The sequence below is a fragment of the Enhydra lutris genome, unplaced genomic scaffold (assembly GCF_002288905.1).
Source record: "Enhydra lutris kenyoni isolate GAN:26980312 unplaced genomic scaffold, ASM228890v2 scaffoldscaffold86, whole genome shotgun sequence".
Taxonomy (NCBI): Eukaryota; Metazoa; Chordata; class Mammalia; order Carnivora; family Mustelidae; genus Enhydra; species Enhydra lutris.
The window spans coordinates 2,281,141-2,296,510 of NW_019154170.1; the positions used below are offsets into that span (position 1 = coordinate 2,281,141).

Sequence of the window (15,370 nt, forward strand, 5' to 3'; positions counted from 1 at the left end):
CTGCACGTGCACTCCACCCATGAGATGGGGCTTGAGAGGGGCGTGGCCGCCCGCCATTGCTGCCCCCGCCCCCCGGAACCCAGCGTGGGCTCTGAGTAAGGACTTATTTAGGGAGTGAACAAATGTCATCTAGAACTTCGGATGCCACTCTTCCCAGGGACAGTCTGAGCTGCTGGGAACATTGATGTTTATCCAGGACACGCCCAGGGGAGAGAGAAAAGTGGGTCCCTCACCTGTGTGTGACCCTCCCCGGGAGAGCCAGTCATCCCCCCCTAGAGGTCCCTGGCATGGAGTGATTCACCCCAGCTCACCTGTAGTACGGATCCACGATAGAAATGTAGAAAACGTAGATTCCATTCCTCTGGTCAAAAATAACCTTGTTTGCCGTCGGGCCTCCCAGGATCTGATACGGGACGTTTGGCCATCTCAAGGGGACTTCGTTGTCAGGGTCATGGCAGCTCACATAGTTCTGGGGAGAAGGACAGAGGCATGCCCACTAGCTCCGGGGGCTGGGGAGGGCCAGGCCCGTGCCCACAGATGTACCCCCACTGCAGGCTGCGCCCCACCTGCAACACTGCTCACTGAGCACCCATGGGGGCGAGTCCAGGGCCAAGTGCCTGATGGGCGGGTGGTGCGTGACCTTGGAGGGACACTGTGGGTGGCTGCTCAGCCTTTATCCTGCCCTCCTGTGTCCAGGCCTTGAACCCCCGAGTCTGGGTGTGAATCAGATGCCTCCATTTCACGTACTCTTGGTGTTAGGGCCTGACGTGTTCCCCACATACACACACACACAACGAGCCCACCGCCAATGAAATGCTGGAATCCTGACTCTTAGGGCCTCAGAATGTGACTTTATTCAGAGATGGGGTCTTTTTCAGGTGATCCAGTTAAAATGAGGTTGTTGGGGCGCCTGGGTGGCTCAGTGGGTTAAAGCCTCTGCCTTCGGCTCAGGTCATGATCTCGGGGTCCTGGGATCGAGCCCTGCATTGGGCTCTCTGCACAGCAGGGAGCCTGTTTCCTCCTCCCTCTCTGCCTGCCTTTCTGTCTACTTGTCATCTCTGACTGTCAAATAAATAAATAAAAATCTAAAAAAAAAAAAAAAAAGGTGGCCCTTGAACCAACAAGTTTCGTGTCCTTATAAAAAGGGGAAATTTGGACCCAGACATGCCTGGGGAGAACATCATGTGTAGACACAGGCAGAAATCAGGGTGTGTGTCTACAAGCCCAAGAACACCGGAGATGACCAGGAAACCACCAGAGGGTGTGAGAGCCTGGAACAGATTCTCATTCACCCTTAGAAGGAACCGACCCTGGCAACACCTTGATCTCAGACTTCGGCGTCCAGAACTGGGAAAGGATCCATCTCTGGCATTGAAACTACCTGGTGTGTGGTGTTTTTGTCACAGAAGCCCTAACTTACTGGTGCACCTGGGAAGTCTGAAGGTAGAGAGGGCACAGAGACACATTCCTGGGGCTTCTCACTGGAGCTACTGCCAAGCATGGCCACGGCGTCAAGAAGTGGTCAGGGGGTACCAGCAGCTTCTCGGCCCAGTCTCTGGGGCCCAGGATATTGTACGAAGGGGAAACACCCTTGAACTCAGCTGCTTGCCCTTAACCAGTACATCGTGCTGCCTCCCTGAGCAGAATACTTGGCCCTTCTGCACTATTTGCTGGTGGACCCAGATGGGAGGGAGGCTGGGCTTATAAAAAGCAAAGACAGAAAATGGAAAAGCAAGAAAGTCAAAGTGATGGGGAGCCCAGCAAAGGGTTGGGGTGCCTGGGTGGCTCAGTGGGTTAAGCCTCTGCCTTCGGCTCAAGTCATGATCTCAGGGTCCTGGGATTAGGCCCTGCATTGAGCTCGCTGCTTGGCAGGGAGCCTGCTTCCCCCTCTCTCTCTGCCTGCCTCTCTGCCTACTTGTGATCCCTCTCTTTCTCTCTCTCTGTCAAATAAATAAAATCTTTAAAAAACAAAACAAAACAAAACTGAAGGGCTCCTCTCATATGGCATCAGCAAAAACCCAGAAGACATCACGGACACACCATGGGACTGTTGCAGTGCATTGCAACAAAGGGTTAATCTCTCAGCTCTAGAAAGAGCTCTTGACAAGTGAGCAAAGAAAAGAAGTGAAAGTGGCTCTCAATCAGGAAAGGCACGAAGCCCAAAGCCCGGCCTGCAACGGAAGTCAGGCACATGGAAACGGACAAGTCCATCCTGGGGTGGTACACCTAGCTGGTGTGCTGTGGAGACAGGTGCATGGTGGGAGGCATGTGGCGCCGGCCCAGACTGCACATGTGTGTACCTTATAACCCAGCCAACCCTCCCCTGCCTGTAGACAGCTCCCCAGGACAAGGGACCCTGGTGATGGATGGAAGTGAGAGACTGGATATAGCCCAAGACCATCGGTGTGGCAGCGGCTTAACAGCTTGGAAGCACCAGACTTTGGGGGTCTGGAAGCTTCCACTCTTGGAACCCCAAGCCATGCTGTAAGGGAGCCCAGGCTACCCTGCTGGGGAGAGAAAAAGCACACGGACAGACAGCCCAGCTCCTGCCTAACAGAAGCCCCACACAGGAGAGAACCTTCTCAGACCTGCCAGCTGAATCTCCCTGCGGGGGCACCCCACCCATGCCACAGGAAACCACCCTGCTGAGTCGGGGGTGGGTTGTAATGGCTAGCTGTCCATCTTACTGCTCTTCCAGCCTTTCTGCGGGTTCGGAAGTTCTGATTAAAAACCAGAACACAAATGCAGAAGCAATGTCCATGGTGTGGATGGCCACTGGGGTGTATGTTCCCCAAACCCAGGCCCTGCCCATCTCCCCCCACAAGTCGAGGGATGGGGTGAGGGCAGACCCCTGATTTCACCTGTGCCCCAGCACCTAGCAGCCCTTGGATCTCAGCCTTGTGGCTGTTAACAGCAACAGGCCCTCCCATCTGTCAGCAGCTCCCTGCGTGGTGGAACCACACAGTGCCCCATGAGGCACCCCTCCTCCGGGTCTCCCTTGGCTTCCTTGGCAGACGCATCCCTAAGTTAGCATCCCAACAGGGCCGGTTCTCATACCCATGCCAGTCCTCACTTGTCCGTATGTTTTGCCCCTGGCTTCCTCTGGGTCACCTCTGAGCTCCCCCCACACAAATAAGCTCTGTATTTGCTTCTGCTGCTCCCGCTTCATCCCTACGATGTCACTGGCCCTAGGGTCTGCCCAGGAGCTTCAAGCTGGAAACGAGGGAAACGCTTGACTCTGCCCCTCTCCTCCCACATCATCCCGTCCCTCCCCAGGCCCTGTTGGTTGTGTCCCTGTTAGGCACCGAATGTGTCCCCACCTCCCCAGATTCATATGTTGAGACCCTAGCCCACAATGGAATTTGGAGGTAGGCCCTCTAGGAGGTAATTAGGTTTAGATGAGGTCCTGAGGGTGAGAACTGAAAACAGGGTCTCAAAGGAGAGATTTGTATATCTGTGTTCATAGCAACATTAATTAACCGCAATGCCCAGTGTCCACTGACAGGTGAATGAACGGTGTCCATCCATCCAGGGAATGTTATTCAGCCTTAGAAAGGAAGAGACTCTGACACCTGCCATGATGTGGAGGGACCCCGAGGACAATGGGCTCGGTGAGAGGAGCCAGACCCAGGTCACATCCCACAGGACCCCACTCCCAGAAGGTCCCCAGAGGAGTCCTGTCCACAAAGAGAGGAGACGGTAGGAGCCAGGGCTGGGGCAGGGGGTAGGGAGTCTGTGCTTTGTGGGGACAGAGTTCAGTTTGGGGAGATGGAAAGTTCTGGAGACGGAGGGTGGGGGTGGTTGCAGGACAGTGGGAGTGTGCTTCATGCCACTTAAAATTATTACAATGGTACATTTTAGGTTGTGCATATTTTACCATAATTGAAAAAATTTTTTAAATCCTTAATTTTTAAAAGGGGTTTGGGGCACCTGACTGGGTCAGTCAGTACAGCACGCAACTCTTGATCTCAGGGTCGTGAGTTTGAGCCCCATGTGCGGTGTAGAGCCTACTTTATAAAAAAAAGGGGGGGGGGCACCTGGGTGGCTTAATGGGTTAAAAAAATCCTTCAGGAGGCACCTGGGTGGCTCAGTCAGTTAAGCATCCAACTCTTGGTTTCAGCTCAGGTCTTAATCTCAGGGTTGTGAGTTCAAGCCCCACATTGGGCTCCAAGCTGAGCACGGAGTCTCCTTAAAAAAAAAAAAAAAAAAAGGTCTTTGGGAGTTTAAAAAAAAAAAAAACCTGGGTCATATAAAGACCACATGAAATGGAAAAAGGAGACTCTTTCTTAGCCTCTAGAGCCCCATTTATATTGACAGAGCTAGCTCCACCTGGTCTCGGTTGCTGAGGGGCTTAGAACAAACAGTCCATCCAGACGTGCTGAAAATGCAGGCATTCAAAATTGCCAATCACTGGGACTGATGGGAAAAGAAGCGAGGGGACCATCTCCTAAACGCACGCTACTCTGAAGGATGGCACTAGCGAGAAGAATGCAATACTCCGTATGGGCACAGTCGGAAAATTACAGTAAACGCGAACCACATATGTGTGGCTTTCTCTATTTAAAAACAAAAAAAACAAAAACAAAAAAAAACCATCAGGGACGTGGTGCCTGCAGCCTGGCGAGTGCACGGAACCGGTCGTGGAAGTGAGCTGCGCGCTTTCACAGGGGTTGTAGGTTAGGTGAATTTCCCTTCAGACTGGGGGGGAATAAAGCAAACCCATCTTCCGTAAGAAAATACGTGATCCACTCAGAAGGAGTGTGGAGAGAAAGCTTCGGAGGTGCCGGGCTAAGAAAGGAAGCGCAAAAAAAAGGAGCCAAGGTCCGCCCGCGGGGCCGGGCTGCAGGCGTGGGGAGCGAGCGCCACCTGTTGGCCGCGTCGCCGCGCTGCGTCCGCGCCCTTGGCCTTGGCTGGGGAGCGCGCACCCGCGGGTCAGCAGGCTCGCGGCGGCCCGCGCGGCAGCTTTTCCTTCCACAGCACCGTGCGCTTGTTTCTCCGTCGTGCAACGCCCCCGCCGTGCCCTGAGCCCGCAGACGCGCACCCCGGCCCGACCGGTCCGCGGGGTCTGACCGCCGGCCCGCAGCCCGTTGCTGGGGCCTGTCTTGGAAAAGGAGTGGACGCTACCTCTCGGTCCCAGGCGAAGGGCCTCCTGTCGCCCGCGGTCTCCATGATGGTGGTCCAGTTCTGCGGCTGGGCCTTGCAGCGCGCCGTCTGGGCTGTCAGGGAGTAGGTGTACGTGAACAGTCCGTGCACCTCCAGTAGGACGAACTCTGTCTCGATGACCTCCTGGAACTTGCCTTCCCGCCACCTGGGACACAGGCGCAGGGCCGGGCTGAGGGGGGATGCGGCAGCCCCCGGGTGTGATGAGCCCATGCTGGGGGCGGCAGGGGGTGGGGTGGGGGAGGGAGGGGCGGCAGGGAAGGCGGTGCTCCCCTCCCCCAAGCCTCCCCAGGCTGCCACTTTGCCGAGGGAAGCAGCGGCAGGTGGGACAGGGGAGGGCGGGGAGGTGGGGGAGGGGGGGGGCGCGGGCCCTGTTTCCCCGCTGTGCCTCTCTGCCTCTTAGGTGAAGTCTAGATCCAAAAACCACCACTTGTAAAGAAATAGATTAGATAATAAGTACACACACACACACACACACACACACACACACACACACACACACACCTTCAGGCCTGTCCTCTGACACTTTTTGGAGGCCCTCTGCCAACATTCCAAAGGGATATATTTAGGGCTGTTGATTGGGGTTGTTCTAAAAATCATTTGGGGGACACCCTCTGTGATCTCCTGGCAGGTGGGAGCTCCGGCCCTGCCCCTGGCTGGTCGCTTTCCTTGATCTTTACCGTATGGGGGCTTGCGTCCCCCCACGTGGTGGCCCAGGGTTTGGGGATGGATCCCGAATGCCAGGCCCACAGTCTTGCCAGTGTGTGGGATTAGGGCCACGGGGAGCAGAGAAGTGTCGACCGAATGACCCCGCCTGTTTTCAAGGGTAAGCGGGTTTCTGCTGTCGCGAAGTCAGCACACTACTATTGAGTCGGACGGTCTGCGGGGCATGGAGCTGTGCCCGGGCCGGCACATACCTTGTTTAAGTCAATTACCAATAAGTAAAATGGAATAGCCGGTTCCTGGAGTGCCCTGGCCACACTTGGGAGTGCTCGGGAGCGGCATGTATACGGACTGCGGACAGGGTTGCACGGAAGGATGGAGAACTTCCACTGGGCAGCGCTGGTCTGGGGCAGCAATGAGGTAGCTCTGTCCCAGGGCGGCGTGGTTCTGGTCTCCCCGGGCTGGGGCTCCAGGGGCCCCATGGGCTGGTCGACCACCCACGACAGTGTGGAAGCTATGCGCGGTGGGGTGTGCAGGGGCGGTGATGAAAGAAGGCCGCAGAGTCCACAGAAGGGGGAGTGACGTGAGAGCCATGGGCTAAGTCGTGTCCCCCCAGACTCCCACGTGGCAGCCCTATCTCCCCATGTGACTGTGTTTGGATGTGGGGCCTTTAAAGGGGTGGTTGAGTATGACCGAGGTCATAAGGGTCAGCCCCGATCTCTTGGGAGGAGAGAAGCATGGCTGTCCTCGATCCCTCCACCACCTGAGGACACAGGCAGAGGTGGCCGCCTGTACAACAAGGAGGGAACCTCGGCGAACCCAGCCGTGCGCGCACTCTGACCTTGGACCTCCAGCCTCCTGGACTGTGAGAAAACCAGCGCCCATCATTTAAGCCCCTAGTGGGTGGTATTTCGTTATGGCTATGGGAGGTAAGACATTGCAGGAAGATGGGGCGCCTGGGTGGTTCAGTCGCTTGGGTGTCCAACTCCTGGTTTCGACTCAGGTCACGAAAGATCATGAGATCAAGCCCACATGGAGTCCCCCGGAGCTTCTCGCTCCTCTGCCCCTCTCCCCACTCGTGTGCTCGCTCTCGCTCTCTCTAATAAATAAATAAATCTTAGAAGAAAAAAAAAAGACATTGCAGGGAGAGGGCACAGCAAGGGCGGGGCCTAGGGGGTCCTCTGGGGGTCCAGGCTGTACAGAGAGGGGTGGGGAGGCCAGCGGGGAGGAGGGAGCGCTGTGGGAGGTATCGGGCGGATTGGAGGGCCCCCCTGGGGTCTTACAGTTCCACCACGGGCTTCCAGGGGTTGTCCCAGTAGACGAGGCTGGGGCAGCCCAGCTTCTCATACTCGTACGGCACCACCAGGTCCTCACTGGCCTTCTGCCCCTGGAAGCTGGGGTCGTAGGCGTCCCTAGGCAGAGACAGGTGGAGTGGTAGCGGAGGGCCATTCAGAGCCATGGTCCAAACGAGCCCGTGGAGCCCTGCGGCGGTTAACGTCTCGGGCCCCCTTGGCTGGGGCGGCAGGCCCAAAGCCCGGCAGTGCAACAGTTCCCTACACCTACGGCCTCCCCCATCAGACTGTGCACGGGCCAGACCTGTGCACTGATGTGAACTGACTCCTTAAACTCTCCCTCTCTCTGTCTTGCTCTGTCTCTGTCCCTCTCTCTTGTCTCTCATGGTCTCTTATCTCTACCTGTGTCCTGTTTACCTGTCTATGCTGAGGTCCCGCCTCACGCGCCCCGCAGTGCCCCCACGAGGTCTGACTGCGGGCTTCCTGGTCAGCAAGCCCAGCAGCGCCAGGTCGGGCCTTGGCCGTGAGTGTGGACAGGGCCTGACTCCTGGCTCATATCTGAGGGGCTGTGGTGTATAAAACACACACGTGTCTTCCCGTGCTGGGGGTCGGGGGCTCTCTGTGCCTGGGTGCCAGGCAGGGCTAAGTTCTGCCCCATGCTCTCTCAATGGCACTCAGGACCAGCCACGCCATACAGAGGGTCACCCTGGCCCTCACCCCCCTCCCACCTCAGCTGACGGGGTCTGGCTACCTCCGCTCGCTCAGGTGAGCAGGTGCCCAGGCTCTAAGAGCAGGTGGGAGGCCGGCAAGATGACAGCGGGGTGGCCTGGTAGCGGGGCGGACCTGGGCTGGGGGTCCTGCCACATCGCACCGGCTCCCCGCAGACCCATACTTCCCCTACCTGTCCCCTCCCCGCCTCAGATTCCCTATAGTCCATATATCAATCTAAAAATGATTTCCAGGGTGCCTGGGTGGCTCAGTGGGTTAAGCCTCTGCCTTTGGCTCAGGTCATGATCCCAGAGTCCTGGGATCGAGCCTCACATCGGGCTCCCTGCTCAGTGGGGAGTCTGCTTCCCTTCCTCTCTCTCTGCCTGCCTCTCTGCCTACTTGTGATCTCTGTCTGTCAAATAAATAAATAAAATTTAAAAAAATAAAAATGATTTCCAATTAGCCTTTGGGGCTAGGGGGCAGTCATGGGAGGGAGGGCGTGAATGGAAAGCTCGGGCTCACCTCTCAATGATGTAGCTGTAATTGTCCTGAAGGCCCACGGGGTCGAGGATGTTGTCCTGACAGGCTGAGATTTCGCTGTGAGCGACAGAAGGTGGTGAGAAGTTCCCTACCCTCATGCAGCACCGAAAGGATCGTGAATTCTTCCCTTGGACACGTACACCCCGGCTGGTTTCATTTTTGAGTCCTTTCTTACTTCCAGGCTCAGTCTGCATCTTCCCTGCCCAGAGTCTCCAAGGAGCCTGAGTTCATGTGGGAGAATGATTATCCGAGCCCCAGACCTAGGCGCTGGGTGTCCTGACTCTTGAGACAATCATTTCCTGGATTTTCTTTGTAGCATTAGATCCGGGCATGCCTCCTTAGGCAACACGGTTTCTTTCTGCCTGGTTTGGGGTTTTAAAGACTAGAATCACATTGTGTGTGTTCTGTTGTGCCTTCTGTTCCATGTTTCTACAACCCCATCCAGGTAATTCTGCCTTGACGGTTTGCGTGGCTGGGACAGTCCGTTCATCCAACCACCGTACCTGTTTGTCCATCCTCCTGTCGAGGGATTCGAGCTGGCTTGCTTCCAGCTAGAAGCTATTAGGAATAATACTGCTCAGAACATTCTGGAACCCTTGCCAGTGTCCACATGCATGACTGGAATTGCGGGGTCAAAAGACGTGCTTTCTAAAGCACCTGAAAAACGTACCTACCCACCCACAAAGTTGGTGCGTTCTGGAGGCTACCTGGGGCTCCCCGTGCTGACCAGCCCTTGCTCCTGGCCACGCTCTGTAAATTTCACCATGCTGGTGAGTGAATTTGGCCTCTAAGAAAATTTTCTTTTTCTTTTCCCTATTAAGTGAGGTTGGCCACCTTTTCAGCACTTTTACCAAGCAAATGGATTTCTTTACTTTTTCTTTTTCAGAAGTGCCTGTTCAAGACTTTTGCCCCTTTTTTAAAAATTTGTCTTTTTTTCATAATGATTAATTTGTAGGAATTCTTTATAAAGCCTGGATACAAGCCTTTGTTGGTTCCACGTGGGACAAATATCTTCCTACTCTGTTTATGGCAGAAGCTATTTGTATATTGTTTAAAAAATATTCCCTGTACACATGTCCTAACTCTGCAATTTATTGATTCAACAAAATGTTTCCATTTGGGGGAAACGTGGTAAAATCATCGCCTGAGTTTATCATTGCGCTCGAGCAGTGGAGAGCTGAAGCCAGCCTCGACTAGCTCCTGAGAGTCAAGTGTTAAATCTTCTGGAATTTTGTGGGCCGGCAGAAGCTGGAAATCGTCTTCACACCACAGGAATTGTCACGTGCTTGGACTTGGGGCCTCCCCCTCCACCCAGAACCAATTGTTATACATTTATCAGCACACCACTGCCTGAGGGGGCAAAAGTATGGCAATTTGGCCAATCTTCTGGCTTTTTTTCTTTTTTAAATTGGATTCTCCTGGCTGCATTCCCTGGGGGGTAACTATGGATACTGAAGGCAAAGTTCTGCAACATTTCAGCAACCAATTAAAACCCAAAACCCTAGGGACGCCTGGGTGGCTCAGTTGGTTAAGCGGCTGCCTTCGGCTCAGGTCATGATCCCAGCGTCCTGGGATCGAGTCCCACATAGGGCTCCTTGCTCGGCAGGGAGCCTGCTTCTCCCTCTGCCTCTGCCTGCCTCTCGGCCTACTTGTGATCTCTCTCTCTCTTTCTCTCTCTCTCTGACAAATAAATAAAAATCTTAAAAAAAAATAAAAAAAAAATAAAACCCAAAACCCTAAGCAATTTTAATCAAAATGAGGAATTCTGGGACTCATAAAAGAAAGAGAACATGCAAAGGATTAGGGAAGAGGGGAAAAAATGTAAATATCACCAAATTGATAAAGGAGGGGAGGCCACTGTGCCAGAAGACCAACTTAAACCATTAATATTCATTATTTGACTATTTGCTATGGAAAGGTTAAACATACACAAAAGTGGACAGGACCATGTCACCTGACTTCAACACACTTACTTCTGAATGACGATCTTTTTTTCCTGGTCGCAACCCACTGAAATGAACGCCGTCTGTGGAGGAGAGAGGCGGACACGCTGACCTGGGTCGGTGAGGGCCACTGACGGCCCAGACACAGCAAACACTCACACCCAGGGGAGACAGGACATGATGAGCACAGATCCTGACACGGTGACCCAGGCTCCTGGGATTCATTGGAGCCAGGCTTGGCTGTTGGAGCTTTCAAGCCCTAAGACCTTCCCAGAGCTACAGGGTGAGCCTAAGTGCCGCCCATCACTTAGCTCCAACCAGAAACCAATTTATAAATGCAGGATAATTCTTGGCATATAGAAGGCTGGAGAGAAGAATGAATGAATGAATGAATGAATGAATGAATGAACCAACTAATGAATGAGTGGGTGGGCTTCAATAAACAAACAGGAGAAAAGAGGAAAAAGCTATTTGTGCTTCTCAAAAAGCTAAGATGGGCTTCTCAAACTGGGGTATGATGTCACCCTCAGAGATGTAAAAGGGAGTCTAAAAGCATATTAAGACAAACTTTATATTTTTATATTAAGTTTTTACGTTATTGTCTTTATATTAAAACAAACATGGACTGGGGCGCCTGGGTGGCTCAGTGGGTTAAGCCTCTGCCTTCATCTCAGGCCATGATCTCGGGGTCCTGGGATCGAGCCCCGCATCCGGCTCTCTGCTCAGCGGGGAGCCTGCTTCCTCCTCTCTCTCTGCCTGCCTCTCTGCCTACTTGTGATCTCTGTCTGTCAAATAAATAAATAAAATCTTTAAAAAACAAACAAACATGGATTTATCAAGGAACAGAATGCAAGGTTTATATCAGTTTTACAAAAATTGTGGTGTAGAATATATACAACATAAAATTCGCCATCTTTTTTTTTTTTTTTTTTTAAGATTTTATCCATCCATTTGACAGAGAGAGAGCACAATCAGGGAAAACAGCAGGCAGAGGGAGAGGGAGAAGCAGGTTTCCCACGGACCAGGGATCCCAATGTAGGAGCTCAATTCCAGGACCTGTGACCTAAGCAGACACTCAGCCAACTGAGCCACCTAGGCACCCCTAAAATTCACCATCTTAGCCATTTCGAAGGGCAAATCACAGTGGCATCAAGCACACCCATCCTTCTCCAGAACTTTCCATCTCCCCACATGGAGACTCTTTCCCCACAAAGGATGGACTCCCCACCCCCTGCCCCAACCCTGGCTCCCATGGTCTCTTCTCTGTGCGGATGGGACTCCTCTGGGGACCTTCTGGGAGTGGGGTCCTGCAGGATGTGTCCTTCTGGGTCTGGCTTCTCTCACTGAGCCCAGTGTCCTTGAGGTCTATGTTGTAGCAGGTGTCAGGATGTCCTTCCTTTCTAAGGCTGAATTCCAGTGTGAGGATGGGCCCCCATCTGTTTATTGATTCACACACAGGTGGACATTTGGGTTGCTTCCACCTTTTGACTATTATGAAAACGTAACTATGAATACTTGTGCATGGGTTTCTGTGTGGATGTATATTGTTTTCTGTTCTCTTGGAGCACCGAAGAGTGCTGTGACCAGAGTCGGTGAGTCTTGTTCTGGGGATGTCCAACAAGGAAAGACACTATCCATGCACCTGCTCCGAGGATGGTGAATCATGAGGGGGCACCCTGGGGAATGCTGTCAGGGGGAAAGGGAGTGACCCTGGCAACTGGGACGGGATTACCTCCATTTTCAGATTCTGAGCATGGGCTCAGCCAGCCCCTCAAGGAAAAGATAGAGGAGGCCCACTGCCATTATTTTTTTTTTTTTTTAAAGCAGGGTCCACACCCAGCGTGGAGCCCAACGCGGGGCTTGAACTCATGACCCTGAGATTAAGACCTGAGGTGAGATCAAGAGTCAGATGCCTAATCGACTGAGTCACCCAGGTGCCGTGCCCACCCCCCACCACTGCCATCATTCTTAACACTACCAACAAAGAATATGGAACAAAAACTTGGGACATACCAGTGGCTTGAGGTCCACACACGAAATTTCCTTGTTGGCTATGTCCAGAGTGATGGTAGATCCTGTGGGTCTCTTTATGCTGCAAGACAATGGGATTGTGTGGTATTGCACACCTGTGTCACAAATAGGGTCAGTGTTAAAAATAATCACTGACTCATCAATTTATTTATACATGCATGCATCCATCATCCATCCATTATCCATCATCCATCCATCCATCCATCCATCCCTCCATTTGTCCATCTGTCCATCCATCCATCTACTCATCCATCCACTCAGCCATTTGTTCCAGAACAGTGACAGAGAACCTCTGCTATTACATGGCGGCCCCACCCTCCCTTGAGTTTCTACCTCTTCTTGAGTCAGTTTTGTTCATTTACATATGATAACCTATTGAAAACATCTGACTTGCAATTTCATTATCCCCGAGCTACATACATGTTTTCTTGTAATGTTTTTCGCTGAGGTGTAAGTGAAATACAATACCATATTTGTATCAGGTCTATGACATAGTTATTTGAGGCTTATATACATTGCAAAACGATCACCATAATAATCCTCATTATCATCTGTCGCCATACAAAGTTAGTGCATTCTTACTGACCATATTCCCCTGCTGTACATTACAGCCCCGTGACTTATTTCACAACTGCTAGTTTGTACCTCTTGGTCCTCTTCACCTGTTTTGCCCACCCTCCAACCAACCCCCTCCTCTGGTAACCATCAGTCTTTTCTCTGCATCTATGAGTCTGGTTTTGTTTTGCTTGTTTGTTCATTTGTTTTGTTTCTTTGGATTCCACGTGTAAGTGAAATCATATGGTATTTGTCTCTCTCTGCCTTATTTCACTCATCACAATGCCCTCAAGATCTATCCATGTCATCACAAATGGCAAGAGTCCATTCCTCTGATGGCCGTGTGATATGCCATTGTACACAACACTCCATCTTCTTTATCCATTCTTCTATAGATGGATACCTATGTTGCTCCCATAATTTGGCTACTGTAAATTATGCTGCTATAAACATAGGGGTGCATGTATCTTTTCAAATTAGTGTTTTTGTTTTCTTCAAATAAATATCCAGAAGTGGAATTACTGGATTGTATGGTGAATCTATGTTTAACTTTTGGACAAAACTCCATATTGTCTTCTGGACTGGCTGCATCACTTTGCGTTCCCACCAATGGAGCAAGAGGCTCCCCCTTTCTCCACAACCTCACCAGCATCTGTTGTTTGCTGTGTTGTTGATTTCAGCCATTCCAACAGGTGTGAGGTGGTATCTCATTGTATTTTTGATTTCTATTTCCCTGAGGATCAGTGACGTTGAGCATGTCTTCACGTACTATTGGCCATCTACATGTCTTCTCTGGAAAAGTGTCTATTCAAATCTCCTGTCCGTTTTTAATCGGATTGTTGCTGTTGCTATTGGGTTGTGTGTGTTCTTTACATATTGTGGAGATCAGCCTCTTCAGTATCTTCTCCCAGTCAGCAGGTCGCCTTTTCACTTTGTTGATGGTTTCCTTCGCTATGCAGAAGCTTTTTAGTTTGAGGAAGTCCCCCGCCCCACACACACAACTATTCTTTTCATGGGTTCTGTGTCCATACTTTTCATTTTCTATTCCCAATGTTCATTTCAATTCTCTCCTTCTTTGTCAGGATCACGGGGTCTCATCTAGTGTCCTGGTCTTCTGAAGAACCAGCCTTTTGTCTCACTGTGACTTGATACTGTTCTTTGGCCTCTACTTAATACATTTCAGATTGTATCACTGTTAATTCCCTTCTTTTTGTGGTTCCCCTAGTTCTTTAAGTTAAATATTTAGTTCGTGCATCCTTAGTCCATCTTCTCCCTTAATAATAAAAGTGCTCAGGGTACTCATTTTCCTCTGAGTACTTTAAGTGTGTTCTATGGATTCTAAGATTCAAGGATTATCTAGAAAAGTGTCTCTTAATTTCCAAGAAAAGGTTTTTTGTGTTGTTGTTACTGGTTTTACTTCTCTGGCTGTTCAGTTCTAGTTTTGTTGGATTAAAGTCTGAGCATGTGGTCTGAAAAATCTCTCCTGGGAGGTCTGGTGGATGTTTCTAATGGCCAAGTACATATAAAAATTGAGTGATTTTTAAAACAAATTCACCATAAGTGTGTGAGAGAAGAACATGCATTCTATATCAATAACATACAACATACTTTGCTTTTTAACTTTCTATTTATGTTTTTCAACTTTTCTGAGGTAAAACTGATAAATAAATTGTAAGACCGTTAAGGTATATAATGTAATTATTTGGTATCTGTGAATTTTGTGGAAGGATCCCACCCCCCAACACACCCATCGCCTCACATATTTACCTTTGTTTGGGGGTAGTGGTGAGAATATTTAAGTTCTACTTTCATAGCAAATTTCAATTATACCGTACAGTGGTACAAAACTCTAGATCTAGAACTAAAACTTTTTGAACTACATACTCTGGGGACCTCCTGGGAGTGGAATCCTGCAAGATGTGTTCTTCCAGGAGTGGATTATTTCACTGGGCAACTTGAATGTCCTCAAGGTTTGTCCACATCGTGGCAGGTGGCAGGACGTCCCTCCTTTCTAAGGCTCAGCGATGTCCCCTTGTGTGGATGGATGCCATTGTATTGATGCAATCATCTGTCTGCGGACACAGGGCTGGCTTCCATATTTTGGTGACTGTAAATCACGCTGCTATGAAGACTGATGTGCAAGCATCTGTTTGAGTCCCTGCTTTTTGTTCTTTCCGGTGTAGACCCAGAAATGGGATTGCTGAATCATATAGTAATTTTAGGTTTAATTTTTTGAGAAACCCACCACTTACAAACTGTTTTCAATTATTCTGGTCTTACTGTCCTTGGAGGGAGGGAGTCTGGATCTTGGCCCCGGGTTCCCAGTTCCCGTTAAGAGAACCCCTTAGATAGCCCGGGCCACTCCTTCCCCACTCCGGTCTAGGTGACCGACCACATACCTGGAGGTGAAATTGGGGTCGGCTCTGCCCCAGTGGTGCTGCTGCTTCAGGGAAATGTTCTGTGGAATCAAGGGCAAAC

The 15,370-nt window shown here is 51.1% G+C and overlaps 1 protein-coding gene across 1 annotated transcript in view; it reads right to left on the reverse strand.

Moving 5' to 3' along the window:
* LOC111161833 (cation channel sperm associated auxiliary subunit delta) overlaps positions 1–15,370 on the reverse strand; it is a 47,320-nt gene that overhangs the window by 1,110 nt on the left and 30,840 nt on the right. The window contains exons 15-21 of the mRNA XM_022525839.1: positions 15,292–15,350; positions 12,320–12,398; positions 10,337–10,389; positions 8,346–8,420; positions 7,107–7,235; positions 5,125–5,308; positions 312–469 (exon numbers count right to left, since the gene is read on the reverse strand). Of these exons, the coding sequence (XP_022381547.1) occupies positions 312–469; positions 5,125–5,308; positions 7,107–7,235; positions 8,346–8,420; positions 10,337–10,389; positions 12,320–12,398; positions 15,292–15,350 (737 nt within the window). The remainder of the gene's footprint in view (positions 1–311; positions 470–5,124; positions 5,309–7,106; positions 7,236–8,345; positions 8,421–10,336; positions 10,390–12,319; positions 12,399–15,291; positions 15,351–15,370) is intronic.